The following is a 19,085-nucleotide window of genomic DNA, read 5'->3' as shown; positions in this document are numbered from 1 at the left end:
GAGGAGGCTGGAAGAGGAACAAACTCTGGCCTTATTAGGAGACCTGTTCAGGTGAGTAGAGGCCACATACCTTGACCTTGGGCACTGGCAGTGGGAGCGGCATAGAGGAGGTGATTCTGGGAGAATACTGGAAATTGCCAGGTCTTATGAGTCCAGCAGACCTGGGTTTAAACCTTGGCTATGCTCTATACCAGTTTGTGAGATTTCAATCCTGTGCGCCTTAGTTTCCTGACCAATACATTCATGACTTTTATCTCACAGGCTGTGGGCAAACATTGAGTGAACACTAGGGCCAGATGCATTTCTAAGACTTTGGCGTGTAGTAGCTCTCTTAGTCTTTCTGTCCTCTGAAGTACCCAGTGAAGTAGATACTATGATCATCCCGATTCAATACGTGAAAAAAATGCTGGCCAGGCGCATTAGATCACGCTTGTAATCTCAGCACTTTGGGAGGCCAAGGTGGGAGGATCACTTGAGCCCAGGAGCTTGAGACCAGTCTGGGCAACGTAGTGAGACCCCTGTCTCTACAAAAAATAAAACAAAATTAGCTGGGCCTGGTGGTGCACACCTGTGATTACTCCTAGCTACTCAGGAGGCTGAGGTGGAAGGATCCTTTGAGCCTGGGAGATTGAGGCTGCGGTGAGCTGTGATTGCGCCACTGCACTCCAGCCTGGGCGACAGAAATCTTGTGTCCAAAAAAAAAAAAAAAAAAGTGATATTTGAAGAGATTATATAACTTGCCCAAGGTCGCGTTTCTTTTGATCGAGGGAACCAGGATTCAGAGTGATACTGACCCACATTCTTAGCCACTGCGCTTAAAGTGCCAGTGATAGAGAGTAACTAACTGGGGAGGGGGAAGGAACAGCCCTTTGAAGAGGTGACAGCTGAGCTGAGACCTGATGTGTGAGAATACACCAGGCATCTTGTGAAGTGCAAGCATAGAGCCTGCCTGGGGAAAAGATTTCTTTGAGGAGAGAAGGGAGGTCAGTGCGTGGAGCAGAGTGAGCCAAGGAGAGGGAAGTGGGGGACGAGGGAACAGGATGAGAGGGAAGTGCACGCGTATCTGGGGGCTTTGGGGGCCAGGGTAAGGGCTGGAGTTTTATTCCAAGAGGAGTAGAAAGCCACTAGAGAATTTAAACAGAGGAGTGGTGTGATCTGGTGGGGAATTTTAAAGAATCAGTCTGGCAGCCTTGTGGAAAGGATTGTAGACTACTTAGGGGACTTCTTCCAGAGTTCATTGAAAGGGTGCTGGTGGCAGGCCCAATAGTGGTGGCCATGGCAGTGGAAAGAAGTGGATGGAGGTTTTAGAATAGAACTTACTGGGTCTGCTAGTGGCCTGAATGTGATGAGGGACAAGAGAGTTGGAGATGACACCTGGGCTTTTAGTTTGAGCTGTTGGAGGATGAATAGTATCATTTACCCAAAATGGGGAAGGTTGTTGGGTGAGGAGCAGAGAAGGGTCAGGAGTGAAGTTTTGGACATGCTTGTTCTGTTTGAAATGTGTATTAAGACATCTAGATGGCAATGTCTAGTAGGCAGCCTGGTACGTGAAACTAGACAGAGCTTGGGAGCAGTCTGGGCTAGAGATAGAAACGTGGGAGTGGCATGTAGAAGTTTGAGATGCGTGGGAAAAGGGAGACATGCAGGGTAGTGGGCAGGTTAAATGCTTTGCAGTACCATTCAGGTTTTCTTGTTATTGAACAAAGTCCTGAAAATAGAGATAGCAACACCAAAGTAAATACATTCACCACGGTTTGCGGTATGGTTTCTAGCAGAGGGACTTCATTCTGCATGTGACTAAAGTTTCCACATACATGTGCTCAGGTGTCCTTGTGCGTAAACCTAATCCTCCCTAGTATGCTGGCCTGGGGTCTCCAAAGTACATGATGGCCTAGATGTGGGTGCTGGCCCACTCACTAATTGGAACATAGGGGTGACCTAAATCCTGAGAAAGATTTAGGGCTTATACAACAATAAAATCCATTCTTTCAAATTGTTTAGAATCCATTAATTCAATTACAATTTTTAAATTGTATGTTCAAGTACATAATTAATGGCCTAAGTTGTATATTACAAGTGTATTTTGTAAACTTTTTAATTGAATAATGAACTCATTTTTATTTGATATTTTTATTTTCTGTCGTAAATCAAGCTTTTCGTAGCATTTGAGCAAGATCCCTATGTTAATTTGCAGATGGGTTGATTGTGAATTTATGCTTTAAAATATTTAGGAACATAATACTGTCCCTCACACACACATTATTTCATTTCTGTTGCCACAACATTCTACACTCTGTTCCTGTTGCTAAGGCCCCTGGAATGTCCCAGTGCAGAAAAAGGATATAGAACTCCTTTTTTTTTTTTTCTGAAGAAGACATTTTATTTAAATTATTTTGTATCCTCTAGTTAACTTCCAGATATGGATATCTGAAAGTAAAGAATTCAGAAAGCTAAAATTAAAGTTACTTTACGTTTTAATAAAAGGAGCTCAATTTCTTTTTCTTTTTCTTTTCTTGAGACAGAGTCTCACTCTTTCACCCAGGCTGGAATACAGTGGCACAATCTTGGCTCACAGCAACCTCCACCTCCCAGGTTCAAGTGATTCTCCCACCTCAGCCTCCTGAGTAGCTGGGGTTACAGGTGTCTGCCACCACACCCAACTAATTTTTATATTTTTAGTAGAGACAGCGTTTACCATGTTGGCCAGGCTGGTCTCGAACTCCTGACCTCAAGTAATCTGCCTTCCTCAGCCTCCCAAAATGCTGGAATTACAGGCATGAGCCACTGCACCCGGCCCAAGGAACTGCATTTCATAGGGTAGAATGAACTGGGTTTAAGTATACCATGTTTCTTTCCACAGAGGGGGCATGTGTGTGCATGCTTTTTAGAGAAATTCAGTGTGCTCATGAGAAATTGAGCACTGAGTTTTCCTGTCACACACACGAGAGTCCTGGTTATGCTACTTTCTTGCTGAGTGATATTAACTAAGTTTGTTTCTCCATACGTAAAATGGGGATTATTTTGTAGGGTTACTATTAGAAATAAATGGGAAAAACCATATAAGAACTGCTTGGCATATGGCCTGGCACGTAGTAGTCTCTCAATAAATGTCAGCTGTTTATCATCAGTTGCAATTGATCTTAAGTTATTGAGGAAATAGACATTTTTACAGAAGTATAGATTCTTGGTTCCTTACAAGATAACCCCTACCTTTTTAGTTTTACTAGTCATAAGTCTCAGAAAAGGATTAAAGGAACCAGGGCAAAAAAGAATAATTTTGTACATGATAAACATCATGTGACAAATTGAATTCTTATTTGAAAGGATCAGTTTAAATTTCTATTTCTCTTAATTGCTTTATTTTTAAAGGGGTAGAGGGTTAGTCCACAGAAGAATCTGGTATCTGGCAAAGTGATCTATTTTAAGTAACATTGCTTTATATTCAGAACTGAGGGAAATCAGAGACCACCAGCAGCGCATTGCAGAGACCTAAAACTAAACTAAGACAGTTTATTTAATACTATTTTAACTGCTATCTAATAATAAAACAAATTGAGTTGATTTCATTAATGAAATTGTTCATTTGATATCTTACACTTTTCAGTTGTAAATTATGAATGTTATACCAGTTCTGTAATTTAGATGTATCAGAGGCATTTAGCACAAAAGCATATGGAACTTAACAGTAAACTACTTTAAATTTTATTTTTCAGAATGAAATGTTATGTCAAGAAACTGTAATCTTGGGTGACTTATTACAAGTATATCATTGCATAGATATAACCTTTCCCCTTCTCCCACATGTACTATATTTAACTCAATGTGGGCAGGCTTTCAAGGAAAATAGCGTATTATTTGGCTCTTATTTTTTATTAAATAAGCGTAGTCACAGAAGTGTGTAGTCTACTGGAAGCTTCATATCTAATCATTTTATACCGTCAAAGATGGTCAGCCCTGACATTCCATTTTATTGACATTGGAATCTGGAAGGAATCTCTTAATATCATTGTTCCTCTGGTCTGCAAGAGGTAAGAAATCCAAGCCACATTATAAATCAGAATTGAATTCCAGTTCTTGACCGTAGACAAAGTACTTTACCTGTCTGTGAGTCAGTTTTCTCTTCTTTAGAGGAGGGATATAATGGTATCTACCTAGGTAGTTGTGAGGATAAAATGAAATAGTAGCATGTAGAAACTACTTGGTGCTGCAGGTACATCCCCAAATCATGCTGGACTCTAGTATATTTCAGATTATAGCTAGCTATCTGTGCAATTCAGTGTAATAGAAACTGTTGAAGAAAATTCAAGCTATAGCCATGTGTAGATACTAGATCAGTAATTTGATATTTTAGAGATAATCATCACTTGACATCTCCTTAGGGAATTTTCTTCTCCCTTTAAAACCACCAGGATCTCCCAGGCTGGAGAAAGTGTGAAATTAAATCTTCATAGGAAAGAAAGCAGACGCTAATCAGCTTTTTGGATCTTCCCCCTTGTCCTTTAAACTTGGTATTTATTTGATCTACTAAAACATTTGCTTAAATTGAAGTGTGCTAATTATCCATTTATTGCAGATATTCTAAATAGTGAATATGGTGTAAAATGCTTGTTTAAAATCCACCGATTTTGAAATGCTTAAAAAGTTAGATTGTGGATCTGAACTTTTAGCTCTGTTCCCCAAATTGTTGTTCATAATTAATTGTTCATGGTTGAGATGTTTTAGTTAACCATATTTACCAGGTATCAAGTTACTTTCAGTTTTCGTGTATATGCATATAGTTTCATTTTACTTTTGCATTTAAGTAAGTTGCTGTCTTAACTGTTAAAACAAACAAACAGTTCATATCCTATCCTATTTTGGTAACCAAACTGATTAATGTATGAAATGCTGTTTGTACTAAAGTTCAGTCTGTCTGGTGGCATCAGTATGTAAGCAAAAGGACTAGAGGTTGCTGTGACTTGGAAGAAATATATGAAAATAATTTTCTTTACATGACATGCTGGCAAACCAATTTTACTCCTCTGTGAAATCTCTGCTCCCTTTGTTAATTGTTCCGCAGAACCCAGGAACCAAATAGTTGGGATAGAATGCACAGTTAAACAAGTAAAATCATTAGATGGTACTGCTTTGTGAACGAAGCATTTTATATGGTTGCAGATTCTTTCCCTTAACTCTTGGTAGAGTTCATGTTGCTTTATTGTACGAATGTATTCATTGTTTGCATTTTAAAAGATTGTCTGTTTCACCTCATAATAATTATTTTTGGTGCACTTTAACCCTTTTTAAAGTGTCTGTGTAAGCCTGATTTGATTTCTCTCTATTTAATAGTGGTGGTACACCACATCAGTTCATTTGTCCTGGTATGCTTTATAATAAGGCAACTCCTGTAGAAAGTATTGTTTCCTGGCCGGGCGCCGTGGCTCACGCCTGTAATCTCAGCACTTTGGGAGGCGGAGGTGGGCAGATCACGAGGTCAGGAGATCGAGACCATCCTAGCTAACATGGTGAAACTCCGTCTCTACCAAAAAAAAATATACACATATATATACAAAATACGAAAAATACAAAAAATAAGCCAGGCGTAGTGGCGGGCGCCTGTAGTCCTGGCTACTCGGGAGGCTGAGGCAGGAGAATGACATGAACCCGGGAGGCGGAGCTTGCTGTGAGTCGAGATTGCGCCACTGCACTCCAACCTGGATGACAGAGCAAGACTCCATCTCAAAAAAAAAAAAAGAAAGTATTGTTTCCCAAAATGGTTTTATATCAATCAGAACCAAATGAGTGAGTGATGCTCTGTTTCTGTGTTGCAGACATGCCAATATTTGGTTTCTGTCCAGCCCATGATGATTTCTACTTGGTGGTGTGTAACGACTGTAATCAGGTTGTCAAACCGCAGGCATTTCAATCACATTATGGTAAGTGCTTAACCATTTAAAAAATTGTTATTAGAAGATAAAAAGGTAAAGCAAGATTAAACTAAGGAACAGTGATGGCATGCATAGGGCATAATGTCCCTCCCCCACCAGGAGGTAGACTTTTTAATTCACTGAATGGGTTAATAACAACCCATTGTTGTTGGGTATTTTTAAATTTTTATTAAAAGTGATATGAATGTTTTGGCTTTTATTGAAATTAGAGAAAGTATAGTTTATAAAATCTCTTGTAAAATGTCACATCAGTATAGTTACCAGTTTGTTTCCTTCTAGAGCCCCTGGTTGTATATTCAGTGGATTTTAAAATTATATATTACACTCACACTATGGATACATGGGCTTTTTTTTTTTTTTAAAGGAAATGTGATTTTGAAACTTCTCAGTTCAGTAGTTCTAAATTTTGGTTGTTAATTGTTGCAGAGTCCAAATACAGTTGTTTGGCATTGTCATAATGCCTTTACAGTGTTTAAGATAAGATTCTGATTCTAAAAACCTTGATTTTCTGACCAGTTTTGCTCAATAGCAAATCATAAGTATTTGAATACCTACCTCGTTTCAGGCATTGAGTATGTAGTATGATTCTTACTGCCGTGGAGTTTACAGTCTATCTGGAGAGGCAGGCAAAACTAACTAGATACACTTTAAAAATAACTATAGGTTTTTTCCTCGTTGCTCTTACTACTACAAATGCAAGCTTGCAATAGAGAGTGACAATGGGGTTCTTCTATAGATAGAGTGTTTAAAGAAAGCATCTTAGGAGGTGACACTGGAGCTGAGTCCTAAATGATGAGAAGGAGCAACTCAGGCAGCGATCTAGAATAAGAGCGTTAAAAATGCAGAGGGAACAGCCAGCACACAGACTGAAGAAGGCCTGTGTGGCTGAAGGGTATTTAGTATTTAGTGAAGGGAGGTAGAAACTGGAGGAATCCAGCATTATAAGCAGGAACCTGATCATTCATAGGCCAGGCAAAGAAGCAGCTTGGGCGCACCGGAGGATTTATGTAAGAGAGTAACACAGTCCTATTTCAGTGGTTGATTTGCTGAGAATAAATTCTGGGAGAAGGGCAGAAGCAGGGAGAATAGTTCAGAGGCAAGAGATGACACTGGACTGAGAGTAAGATCTGGCAGTAGAGCTAGGAAGACTGCATAGCTTTGAGATACTTTTGTTTTTGTTTTGTTTTGTTCTTTTTTTGAGACGGTGTCTCACTCTGTCGCCCACGTTGGAGTGCAGTGGTGCGATCTCAGTTCATTGCAACCTCTGCCTCCCAGATTCAAGCAATTCCCTTGCCTCAGCATTCCTAGTAGCTGGGACTACAGGCGCCCGCCACCACGCCCAGCTAATTTTTGTATTTTTAGTAGAGACAGAGTTTCACCGTGTTGGCCAGGCTGGTCTGAAACTCCTGACCTCAAGTGATCCACCTGCCTCTGTCTCCCAAAGTGCTGGGATTACAGGCGTGAGCCACTGCGCTCAGCCAAGAAACATTTTAAAGTTAGAATTTACAGATCTTGCTGTTGAGACTGCTGTTGTTGGATTAAGAGTCACACCATCATAAGCAACATTCCACCATTTTTTTCAAGGAATAAATCCTTTATTTAACCATAAAAAGATCATTTGAGTTCCTGCTTCTAGAAGAAGACCTGGGGTAGGCACTATAGTAGGTACAGAGGTGGATAAGATGTCATTTCTCTGCTTCTGACTTGTGGACAATACAGACAATATTTTGGAAAAATCACTTGTAATCCACTAAAATGGGAGGTGTGTCAGTGGGGACAGACAGAGCTGCCACATATGGCTGCACAGTTTGTGCACTGAACAACCATATTTGGTGGCCCTAGGTTGGCAACAAGGTGGACGTGAGCAAGCACAGGAGCAGGAAATTCCAGGCTCTCTGGGATGTGCTGCATGAGTCACCATTGGCCAGAATTGATGTACCCACCTATGGATGAGTGAAGCTCAAAGGCAGGCGGGGACTAGCTCACAGGGCCTCAGTGCCCATGAGTCCCCTGCTCTGGACGTCTCAGTGAGGACCTATTGCAGATTTTTTAGGACCAAAGTGATGTGACTTAGTGGTGCCCCAGAGAATTGGTGGATTCCTTAGGCAGAAGGAGGACCTCTTGGTCCCCTCTTCTAGGAGCATTTTATTCACTGGTCACAGCATATTTATATTAATTATTTTTTTAATCTTCTCATTTCCCCTCTTAGAATGTCAGTGGATGGGTAGGAAAAAGTGGTTTTTTTGTTTGTTTTTTAAGACAGAGTCTTGCTTTGTCGCACAGGCTGGAGTGCAGTGGCATGATCTTGGCTGGCTGCAACCTCTGCCTCCTGGGTTCAAGCAATTATCCTGCCTCAGCCTCCTGAGTAGCTGGGATTATAGGTGCATGCCACTATGCCCGGCTAATTTTTGTATTTTTGGTAGAAATGGGGTTTCACCATGTTGGCCAGGCTGATCTGGAACTCCTGACCTCAAGTGATTCGCCCACCTCGCCTTCCCAAAGTACAGAGAATATGGGCATGAGCTACCACTCCCAGCCAGGAAAGTATCTTAAAATCACATTTTTCTGTCTTTCTCCTTTCCTGCCTTTCCGTCCCTCACACAGTATCTCCTAGTAAAATACTTGTTGAATAGCAAAGGGTTGGTGTTAACTTCAAACATGTAAATGGAAAAGTGTGAATACACTCCAGGGCCTCCTGAGGCTTGGAGGAGATGTGACTGACAAAGTCACTAGGTGGGAGGCTGAGGTGACAAGGGAAGTATTAAAGATATGAGAGAGGAGAGTTCCTGGCAGAAAGATGAGGGCCAAGTGCTCTGAGGGAGGTGTTCTGCCGGGAAGTGTGTAAGGAGTGCCCTCTTCGAATCAGCAGTGGAGGAGATGGCTGCTGGTGGAATTGACAAGACGTTTAGAGGTGAATGTGGGTTTGGGAGAGTAACTGCATGAAGTAGAGGGAGGTACCATGTGGTGGCCCTGGAGGGACTTCCCCTGACTCACTTGGAGGAAAGGAGAGGTGGACAGGGTTCCCAGGACCAACAACCTTGACCAGTGCTGCCACAGTCTCTTCTATCTTTTGGGGACAGGGGTTGTGACAGGAAAGATTGTTTTTGGAACATTTTCTTTTTTGTTGACATTTTTAGAAAGCCAGTTGTTGCATTATTGTTTTCCATAGTTAACAAAAAAGTTTTCAAATTCAGAATCTTTCAGAGTGACTGTTGTAGTTTATTTAGCTGCCAAAACAGGGATGGTACTTTCTTTCAGTGATATTGGCAAAAATGTGTTGGCAGTCTTCTGTGAATTCATATATTGCTGTTATCTGTCTGTGACTTTTACGAACAAATGAATAGTTGCTACAAACTCCAGCAGGCAGTTCCCTTAAAACCACTGCTACCAGGACAAGAAAACATGCTACAGTGGCAGCACGTCTTGTAAAGTCAGTCAGTGTTGGTGGTAAAAGTATTCTGAATTGGTGAGCAGCTATTATTAAGAGTAGTTAAGAAGCCCTGTATTTTTTTGCTAGCCAAGCTGCAGTTTGAGGAGTTAACAGTTAACTAGGATTTCCATTTGAGCAATGATGGTGAATGATTGTGGTGCCATTTTGGCATTTCCAGTTTTTCAGTCTGATTGCTCTCATAGCATAGTTTGCTTTCTTGGAAACTACATAGTGATACCATGATTTCTTGATGTTGTTTTAATGTTTTAAAATACTCCAGTGTGCCTCATATTTCTCTTCAGTTACTTAGTATTTTTAGGAGTAAGCTGTGAAACCCCGTCTCTACTAAAAATACAAAAAATAAGCCGGGCGTGGTGGCGTGCACCTGTAGTCCCAGCTACGTGGCACCTGTAGTCCCAGCTACGTGGGAGGCTGAGGCAGGATAATGGCTTGAACCCGGGAGGTGGAGCTTGCAGTGAGCCGAGATTGTGCCACTGCACTCCAGCCTGGGTGACAGAGTGAGACTCCGTCTCAAAAAAAAAAAAAAGAGTAAGGTTTGTCTTACTGCTAATTTCAGATTTAAAAATATAATTCGAATCAGTGGATCCCAAACCTGCTGTGCATCTGAATCAAAGAGGAGCTTTCTAAGTGAGCAGCTTCCAAAGGCCAACTCCAGATGCTCTGAATGGGAATTTCAGGGATAGAACCCAGGATCTGCATTCTAAACAGCTCCCTGGGCTGATTCTGACACACTGGCTGGCTGGAATGCATTGCTTTCACAGATGCAGATACAGTCCACTCTGGTGGAGCTGCTGCTTGGTACACACAGTGGCTAACATATAGTGACTGACACAGATTGGCGCTCAGAGATTCATTGAGCCAACCAGAATGGCAGGAAGGGAGGCCCCTACTTTTTAAAATATCTGTATTATGTTCTGGAAATGTCACATTAATTGCCAAAAAACTTTTGAGTAGGAGGAAGCATTGAGATGGTGACATTCCTAGGGTCAGAAGCCTCATTCTTTTGAGGTGGGAATCTTAAGTTCTTCAGTTAGTTTAGTGATAAGTGTATTGGTTCTGTACTGGCTACTGAATAGCATAAACTGTGTAGTACTACTTACATGCATTTACTCTGGCTCTGAATGGTGGGATTAGCCTAGGGTTAGCAGATGACTTGTGGGGTGCTTTTGAGGCAGTATACTGAGAAGCTTCCCAGGAATTCCTATTTTGTGCTCTGCAGCTTCACTGAGTTTGCTTATGAAGAATACTTTAATATTTCTCTTTTATGCAGACACAGGGGTGATCTTACCTAGGAGAAATAGATGAATGATGTTTATTCCGCTTGGACAAGTACCACATTTAGAATCTCTGTGATTAATTGAAACCCTACTCAGATGTCGGCTGTTGAAGTATTTGCCTCAGATTAGTTAGGCTGATCCACTTGTTCACCTTTTGGCTCAGCTTGAGTCTCTAAGCATGGCCTCGGTGGTGACATATGGAGCAGCCACCTTTTCCCAACCTTAATCAAATTCTGGCTTTATCATCTGCTGACTTAATTCCACTTAGTATTTTTCTTTAAATCAAACCACTTTTATTTAAATAAATCAATTTACAAGGAAAATCTTACTAGAACAATAAAGGGGGAAACTAGTGTTGCCTGCTATAAGAAATAGTAAATGTGAAAATGAATGCTGTGAAAAGAAGATTATTTAATTTTATGTTGATGCTTTTGCCAGTGCTGGCTCTGAGCCTGAGGCTTGCTCTCTTTGTTAAAATGGGGACTAGCACATTTTAGGCAAGTATTGTCCACACAGTAGTACAATATTATCAGGAAAATGGAAAGAGATTGGAAAGGGAGTAAGTTTTCGCTTGTCATTTGATGTTATTAATATTAGAGAGTGATGCCTACTCCATATTGTTTGGAAATACCAGCTCAAGTTCTTGAATTTTGCTACCTCAGATGTTTAAAGAGCTATCTACTGAGGCCAGCCTTAGCCCTAGGAAATAACAGACCTTGAAGACAGAATTTTGGAATCTCATGTTGATTTGTAAAAAGACTAAGACAAATACCCTTTGTCATCTATCGATATGTTATATATTGAGCCACTACTAATCACTGTGAATGGTATGTAAGTCTGTTGGTGAGGCTTCGGTGTAAAACATCTGCCCTTCCCAGACTGTTCACAAACAGAAGTGTCATAAATCTGACTTTTTCATGACTTAATGAACATAGCTTTAGTAGAAACACTCCTGTGATCTTACAGCTTTCTCTCCTTGCAGATATTACAAATCCTGTAAAATTAATAGCCACACACATTGCTTGGACTTAATGTTCCTTGGTGTGCATTGAGGTGGTTTGGATTCTTTTAGATGCTAGCATAAATTATATTTTCTAAAATGTCATTTTCATCAGAATGAGCAAATTACTCATATATTCATATGAGAAATTACTCGTACTTTTTTGAGCTAAGTAATTGGTTTCAAAGAATGTTAGTGCTATAAGAGAAAAATGAATTTTTACTCTGAGATCTGATGGACTGCTTCTGGCAAAAATGCTGGTTCTCATTGTTGACAACACTTTACATAGTTCTGACAAGCAATTGCCATCGTATAATTATCTTACATCACAAAGCAGAGGTTCTACCATTTAATATAGAACACTTCCCTCCCCTTTTGCTCTCTGATTAACTTAGACTTGGAAAGTAACAGGTTCAGATATTTTTTAACGTGTCATTTTTTTTAGCTAATAACTGTTTTTGATAAGGAAAGAAAATGTTTTTTTCTCATAAGTATACTAAATTTAAGTCCACTGACTAATGATAACTTTTAATAGTACCTGGTGATTTACACATAATTTTTGCATGTACTATCTTATTTCCTGTTCTTAACAATCCACTGAATGGCTTTTATGCTTAGTTTAAAGATCAAACTCATAAATTAAATTTCATTCGCACATAAAATATACCAACTAGGCCATCTTTTCTACCTACTAACATTGATTTATTTTGCATGATAAGGATGTATAGAGTTAAAAGAAAATTCAGAGACAATATGAATTGCATGTGTCACAAAGCTATCGTTAGGGACAGATGTTCTAGCTGAAGTAGAATTTTAAGTTTGCTTCAAGAAGCTGGATCAGTATTGTAAACCTGTTACCTCAGAACATTTGGTAATTCAGAGATATAATGATGGTAGGTAGATAATTGATTTAGCAGAGTCATTGAATTTCTCTTCTGCCTGTTCTACTTTATTTAATTCTAAGTCATAGTAGCTATCTAAAACCAAACTCCTCCTCTTTTTGTATGAGACTCGTAACATTTTGTAGCTTCTTTAGAGAATTGACTGACATATTTATTTCTGCAGTCAGTATAAAGACTGAAACTTGTTGCGGAGCAAAAAAAAAATTACTTCACTCTTTTGCTTGGAAGACATGTACCAGGTCTTTCTCCAGCAGTCTGGGGATAAGCCGGGGATGGGAGCTAACCAAAACAGGCACATGAAAACATGAATGATGTCAAGGTGGAAATTAGTTTAACTCTGGAAGGAAATTCCAGGTTGACCTTTTGCCGTAAACTTCTTGTCACTAAGTAACCATTTTTGGATAAAGAAAGAAAATGTTTTTTCTTTCACTTGTCATTTATTGTTATTAATATTAGAGAGTGATAGTGTAACATACAGTGTATTCATTTTTTTCTTTGCTACAAGTGAAAGAATGCTAATTAAATTTTTCAGATAACTGAAGTAGCATTAGATAAAGGTTTATTCTCTCTCAGCTAATATAAATTTATCTTTTTTCTGTAGTTGTATTATAAGCAGATATATTTAAAATAAAGTTATGACATTTGTAGGAGCAACATTTTAATTTCTAGTTATAAAATGAACTTATTTTTCCTCTTACTGATATCTGTGCTTTTATGAATGTCTTTGCTTTTGGGACTGCTTTAAAAAGGAATTAAAATAACAATGGTATTACTCATGCATTTAACAAAATTTATTGGGTGCCTAATATATGCTAGGCATTGCCCTCTACTGAGGTAGAAAAGCAGTGTCTGTGATTTCATGCACCTTATGTTCCAACTTAATATAATACATTGTATTGAGGAGAGAGAAAAATGAAATTGTGTGAAATCAGATTATTTCGGGTAGTGATAAATGCTAGGAATAATGTGAGAGAAAATGACTGGGGCAGACCACTTTAGGTAAGGCTAGTTAAAGAAAGTCTGTCTCTGGAGTTGATGTTTAAACTCAGTGATGAAAGAGAGCCAGCCCATTTGAAGATGTAAAGGACAAGTGCTTCACATAGAGGAAAAATCAAGTGCGGAGGTCCTTAGATGGAAGTGGTCTTGGCAGAAAGGCCAGTGAGGAGGCCAAAGGACAGTGTGCAAGGAGGAACGGGGTCCAAGTTGAAACAGGAGAAAGCGGTTCTAGGACCAGATGACACTGGACCCTGCAAGCCATGAGAAGAATCAGGATTGGACGGTGCAGGCAATGGGAAGTCACTGGAGGATTTTGGCCAGGAAGTGTTTGATCACATGGTTGCTGTATGGAACACAGGGGACAAATGTGGAACCAGGGAGACCAGTTAGTGAGCTGTTTCGTACTAGTTAAGGTGAGAGCTGGATCCGGAGAGAAAGCTTACATTAGGATTGTAGCAGCAGGGGCAGAGAAGTGTGAACAGAATTAAAATCTGCATCGGAAGTATAAAGCCAGCAGGGCTTGCTGATGGATTGGGAAAGGAAGGGAGGAGGAATGACTCATGGGGTTTTTGGCTCAAGCAGCTGGATGAATTTACTTGCGCTTATGGATCAGGAGGTTGTTCTTGCAGTTTGTATATGGGCATTTATTTTTAATGAGGTGCATTGACCTGAATGAAAAGTGTTGATATGTTAAGTCTTTAGGCTTTTTCTAAAGATTATAGAAGAAGGTAATTATTGCAGTGGTGCCAGGTTGGGGGGTCATTTTTTCTTTTCAATTTTTTAATGTTGTTGTAATCTAGTCATATAAGCCAGAAAACAAAAGAAAATGTGTGCACTTTCTTGGGACTTCTCGTGTATTCGTTGGGTAGTTGTGAAAATTTATTGACTAACAAAAACCACTATCTTTCAATTTGTTTTTAATTATTAAAATAAAATACATTGTAAAAGAAAGTAAACAACCAGAGGATGATAAGTATGCAATCAGAATGAACAAAGCTCCTTCATCTTACTTTTCAGGGGTACAGTTTGACATATACTCTTGGAGGGTTCCTAGAACCTGGACAAAGTAATATTTACCAGTATATTTTTCCCCTCACATATTAAAAAAAGTAGATTCAGTGTGAATTCACGTTTTTAACTTAATAATCTATCTAAAATATTTTTTCAGGTTAATACATATTGTTCTGCTGTAGTCTAAGGACTGCCTGTTATTCCGCTTCATTAATGTATTTTCATTTAACCTGACTCCTGTTGATGGACACTTAGATCTTCAGTGTTGCGTTACTGTATACAGTGCCTTAAGGATTGTTCTTCTTTGGGAATGTCTGTCAGTATTTCAGCATATTGATTCTCCACATGGAACCTGGTCACGGTGCCCTCCAGGTTTGTACTACTGTGATTTGATGAACTACTTCAGCAGTTCTGATTTGGGTTGCCACAATAATAAGGCAGTGAAAATGTGAGTTTCTGGCAATATCTATCTATTTATCTGTCTATCTGTCTATCTATCTATAAATTGTTTATAATGTATATACGTATCAAAACATTACACTGTACTGTAAATATGTAGAACTTTTATTTGTCATTTATACCTTAACAGAGGGAAAAACAGTTGGAAATTTTTTTTAAAAAAAGGCTTAATAAAAATTAAGAAATTATTATTTAATATATGTATGAATTGTTAATATTCACCAGTGTCACACTTGACTTGCCTGCTACATGTAGAAGTCATTAGCTATTATAGGATGGCCATGCTTCAGCTTTAAAGGAGATATTTCAGGAAATAAATCCATATTTTATTTATATTTTCTAAAAAGTATTTTTCCTGACAGTCATTTCACAAGACTAATTTGTACGTTGACTAAGATAAGTATCTGCGATTTCAACCCTGCTAAGCTGTGATCTTACATATGACCAGAAGAGGGAGTTTTTATCACTTCTTGATGCTGTGGTACCTACTACCTGACTGGAATAATTCCTCTGATGTATGTACTAGTCCAAGTCCATAAAACAAACTGGTTTGGGAGGGGCCCAATAGCTAAATTTAGCTATTTCCCTTATCCCACATTATGTGTGTAGAAATCCCAGTCTTGAGGTTCACTTCAAAGTAATTTTATACCTTTTCATCTTGTGCATTTATTTGAAGATTAAAAAAAAATTATTTCCATTTAAAATAAAATACAAACAGCCCCTGATCACACAATATAGAGTTCTTGATTTATATTCTCTTCAGGTCACAGATAAACTTTGGAATGAAATTTGTTTCATTGCCTCTTATGCTTGATATATTTCTTAAAAAGATTGTTAGAACTTCTGTTTTGTTTTCTTGAGACAGAGTCCCGCTCTCTCGCTCAGGATGGAGTGCAGTGGTGTAATTTCGGCTCACTGCAACCTCCACCTCCCAGGTTCAAGTGATTCTCATGCCTCAGCCTCCTGAGTAACTGGGACTACAGGCATGTACCACCACACCCAGCTAATTTTTGCATTTTTAGTAGAGACAGAATTTCGCCATGTTGGCCAGGCTGGTCTGGAACTCCTGACCTCAAGTCATCTGCCTGCCTCAGCCTCCCAAAGTGCTGGGATTATAGGCGTGAACCACCACACCTGGCCTACAACTTCTAATACTGAAGATTTGTAGTGAGCTTTAGAGAGTTAAGATGTTATTTTGCCAAAGTGGCTAATAGGCCTTTTTCTGTGTGATTCAACTGTGGTCTGTTGTGCTACTTGAGTCTCAGCCTGCTTAGCCAAACAAATTAAGAGAGTAACAGTAATCAAGATACACTTGTTTGATGTAATACCAGAATTTTGTATTTCTTTTTTTTCTTCTTCTTCGAGACAGATTCTTACTCTGTTGCCCAGGTTAGAGTGCAGTGGCGCAATCTTGGCTCACTGTAACCCCCACCTCCCGGGCTCAAGCAATCCTTCCACCTCAGCCCTTCCAGTACCTGGGACTATAGGCACACGCCACCATACCTAGCTGATTTTTGTATTTTTTGTAGAGGCAGGGTTTCACCATGTTACCCAGGCTGGTCTCAAACTCCTGGGCTCAAGCATTCCACCTGCCTCTGCCTCCTGAAGTGCTGGGATTACAGGTGTGAACCACCACCCTTGGCCAGAATTTTATATTTCATTAATTTTTCTATAGCTACCTTCACAGTGCATTTTTATAACAAATTTGTTAGACCAACTCTTTCTTTATAGAATTTTTGATCGGCATATGAATATATTAAATATGTACACCTATAATGTATTTTTATGTAAATACACAAATGTAATCATCTCAGCTGTTTTCAGTGCAGCCTTTTTCTTATTGGCTCTTTCAGCTTACCTGCCTTCTCTAACTCTAGCAGTCCGCACTACGCTATAAATCATACATGCTGCGTTCTTAGTATGTAACTTAGTATGCATCCTTCTATATTTCTCTCATACTTCTAACTCTATCCAGGCACATAGAATCATGTATTTTATTAGTAGGGGCTCTTGGTGATAGTTTTACAAAAAAATGGATCCTATTATGCACACTTCTGCTCCTTTTCTACTCAACAATACCTCATGTAAATCCATTCACAGCCCTGGATAACACTAATCCCCTCTTTTTAATGGTTGCATACTGCTCTAAAGTGTGGCTGTGCTGTAGCTTCCTCTGCCAGGCCCTCAATGGACATTCATTTTGTTTCTTGCTTTTTGTCTCTGTGAACCAAATAGCAGTAACCACTCTGGTACACACATACTTAATTACTGGTGGTTTAGTTTCTGTGGGATAGAGTCTCAGAAATGGATTCCTGGGTCACAAAAGGTAGTTATTTGCAGTGTTAATAGCTGCTGCTGGATTGCTTTCCAAAAAGGCTATAATACTTTATCTGTACCAGTCACTATAAGAGTATCTCCAAAGGAGTAGATGTTGTATTTATTTTTCTAAGCTTCCATTTATTTTTCTAAAGCCTCTTAACAATGTTCCTTACACACACACACACACACACACACACACGTATGATTAATTTTAATTTGAAGTAAATTTCTCAAGCACGAGTCTGAGTAATACTTAATAAGAGATCTTTCAAAACGAGTGATTATTTAAAAAAATATTTAAACAATTATAGGCAGTTTCCCTGGCATCTATGGGAAATTTCTATTCATTCTGTATGAGATTTACCTTAAGGAAGAAATCTCATTCTTTTATGCTAGGATTCCTCTGTGCAAAATGTGAGGCCTCCTAGAGGATAACAATTTTGAGTGTGATTAATTGCAAGGCCAAGGAAAAACTATGGTCAGTTTTGTTTCTGATCTCGCTATCCTCTTTGCAGTTGGTATGATTGGTCACCTTATAACAGTGTTCATTGTGTGTTTCAAATAATAACTGGGCTGAGGTCAGACTGTGGTTAACTCAAAGCCTGTGTAAATCAGGCCATGAAAATATATTTTATTTGCCTGCCTTACACACATGAAGTGTGGCTGAGTCCTGGAGAGCCATCCACCAAAAGATAAGCTAGAGGAAGGCTGCTGCATGGTTTTAGCCCCCAACGTGAATTATTCCCATTTAAATTTCATCTCCCACCTCTCCTAATCCAGTGTGAGTACCTAATGAGCTCTGGATAATAACATAGCAACATTTCTAGGTGAAGCTAATCTGATTCTGGATAGCAGGCTTCCAGGCCCACAGCCGAATGAATTGCTTGGTATTTCCAAGTTTGAAAATACTTTTTTCCCCTTTCAAGTGCTCCTTGGCAGCAGGTAAGGAATGTTAAAGCTCCTGTAAGTGCCAATTAAGGCCAATTATAACTCGCCTGGCCTGCTGAGACAGTGAAGTGGAGTTAGTGGAGACTTGTATTCCTGTAAAATGGAGAACTGGCTTTCACCAATGACAGGAACACAGTATTTCATAACTGCCAGCAGCTTGTTTGTTGCCCTCCAGAACACTAAATGATACCTCTGCTGGCTTCTCAAGGATTCCGTTTAGGAAATCCCAAGATTTGTAGGGGACTTGACTAATTTCTATAATAGAAACCTCAGTTTTTCTGTTTCTGTTTAACTCTTCTTTTCTATCATCCATCCAGTTTCCCCTTGGTTGTAATCATAATAGCTAACACTTGCTGAATGTTTAACAAGTGCTGGGCACTGCATTACCTGCATTATCTCAAATTTACTCCTCAACCCAGGCTTGTGGGAGGAGGGAGTATCAGTCCTTAGCTCTCCAGAGTCTCTTGCCCATGGCTGCACAACTACAAGTGCTCAGACTGCAGGCTGGCTGCCCCCTGAACCCAAACCTTGAGTGTTCCTCCTAGCCTCCTGCAAGTTTGCTTGTTTGCTGCGAATAGGCTAATGCACACTTCAGAACTCCCTTTGTGCACTAGAGTAAAATTGACATGTGTACAACGTCCAAACCACAGCTGATACATATAATTTTTGGTCAGTGAGGCACGGATGTTATTCTATTAAGATGTTATTTTAGTCTGTAGTTTTTTTTTTTAGTCTGTAGTCTTAATTTTTTTTCTTATGAAAAAAATATGACCATGTCCCAAGACCTAGACACTT

At 39.4% G+C, this 19,085-nt stretch overlaps 1 protein-coding gene across 13 annotated transcripts in view; it reads left to right on the top strand.

The window, feature by feature from the left end:
- The window catches only part of ATXN7 (ataxin 7), a 159,252-nt gene that overhangs the window by 84,366 nt on the left and 55,801 nt on the right, over positions 1-19,085 (top strand). For all 13 annotated transcript variants that reach the window (XR_004228846.1, XR_004228847.1, XR_004228845.1 and 10 more), the window contains one exon: positions 5,811-5,915. Coding sequence is in view for 10 of the 13 variants with exons in the window: in XM_031935188.1 (XP_031791048.1) it covers positions 5,811-5,915 (105 nt within the window). In the remaining 3 variants the exon portion in view is untranslated. The remainder of the gene's footprint in view (positions 1-5,810; positions 5,916-19,085) is intronic.

This window comes from Piliocolobus tephrosceles, chromosome 2 (genome assembly GCF_002776525.5).
Source record: "Piliocolobus tephrosceles isolate RC106 chromosome 2, ASM277652v3, whole genome shotgun sequence".
NCBI lineage: Eukaryota > Metazoa > Chordata > Mammalia > Primates > Cercopithecidae > Piliocolobus > Piliocolobus tephrosceles.
The sequence above is the reverse complement of the archived record's forward strand: the minus strand, read 5'-3'. Positions and strand labels throughout refer to the sequence as shown.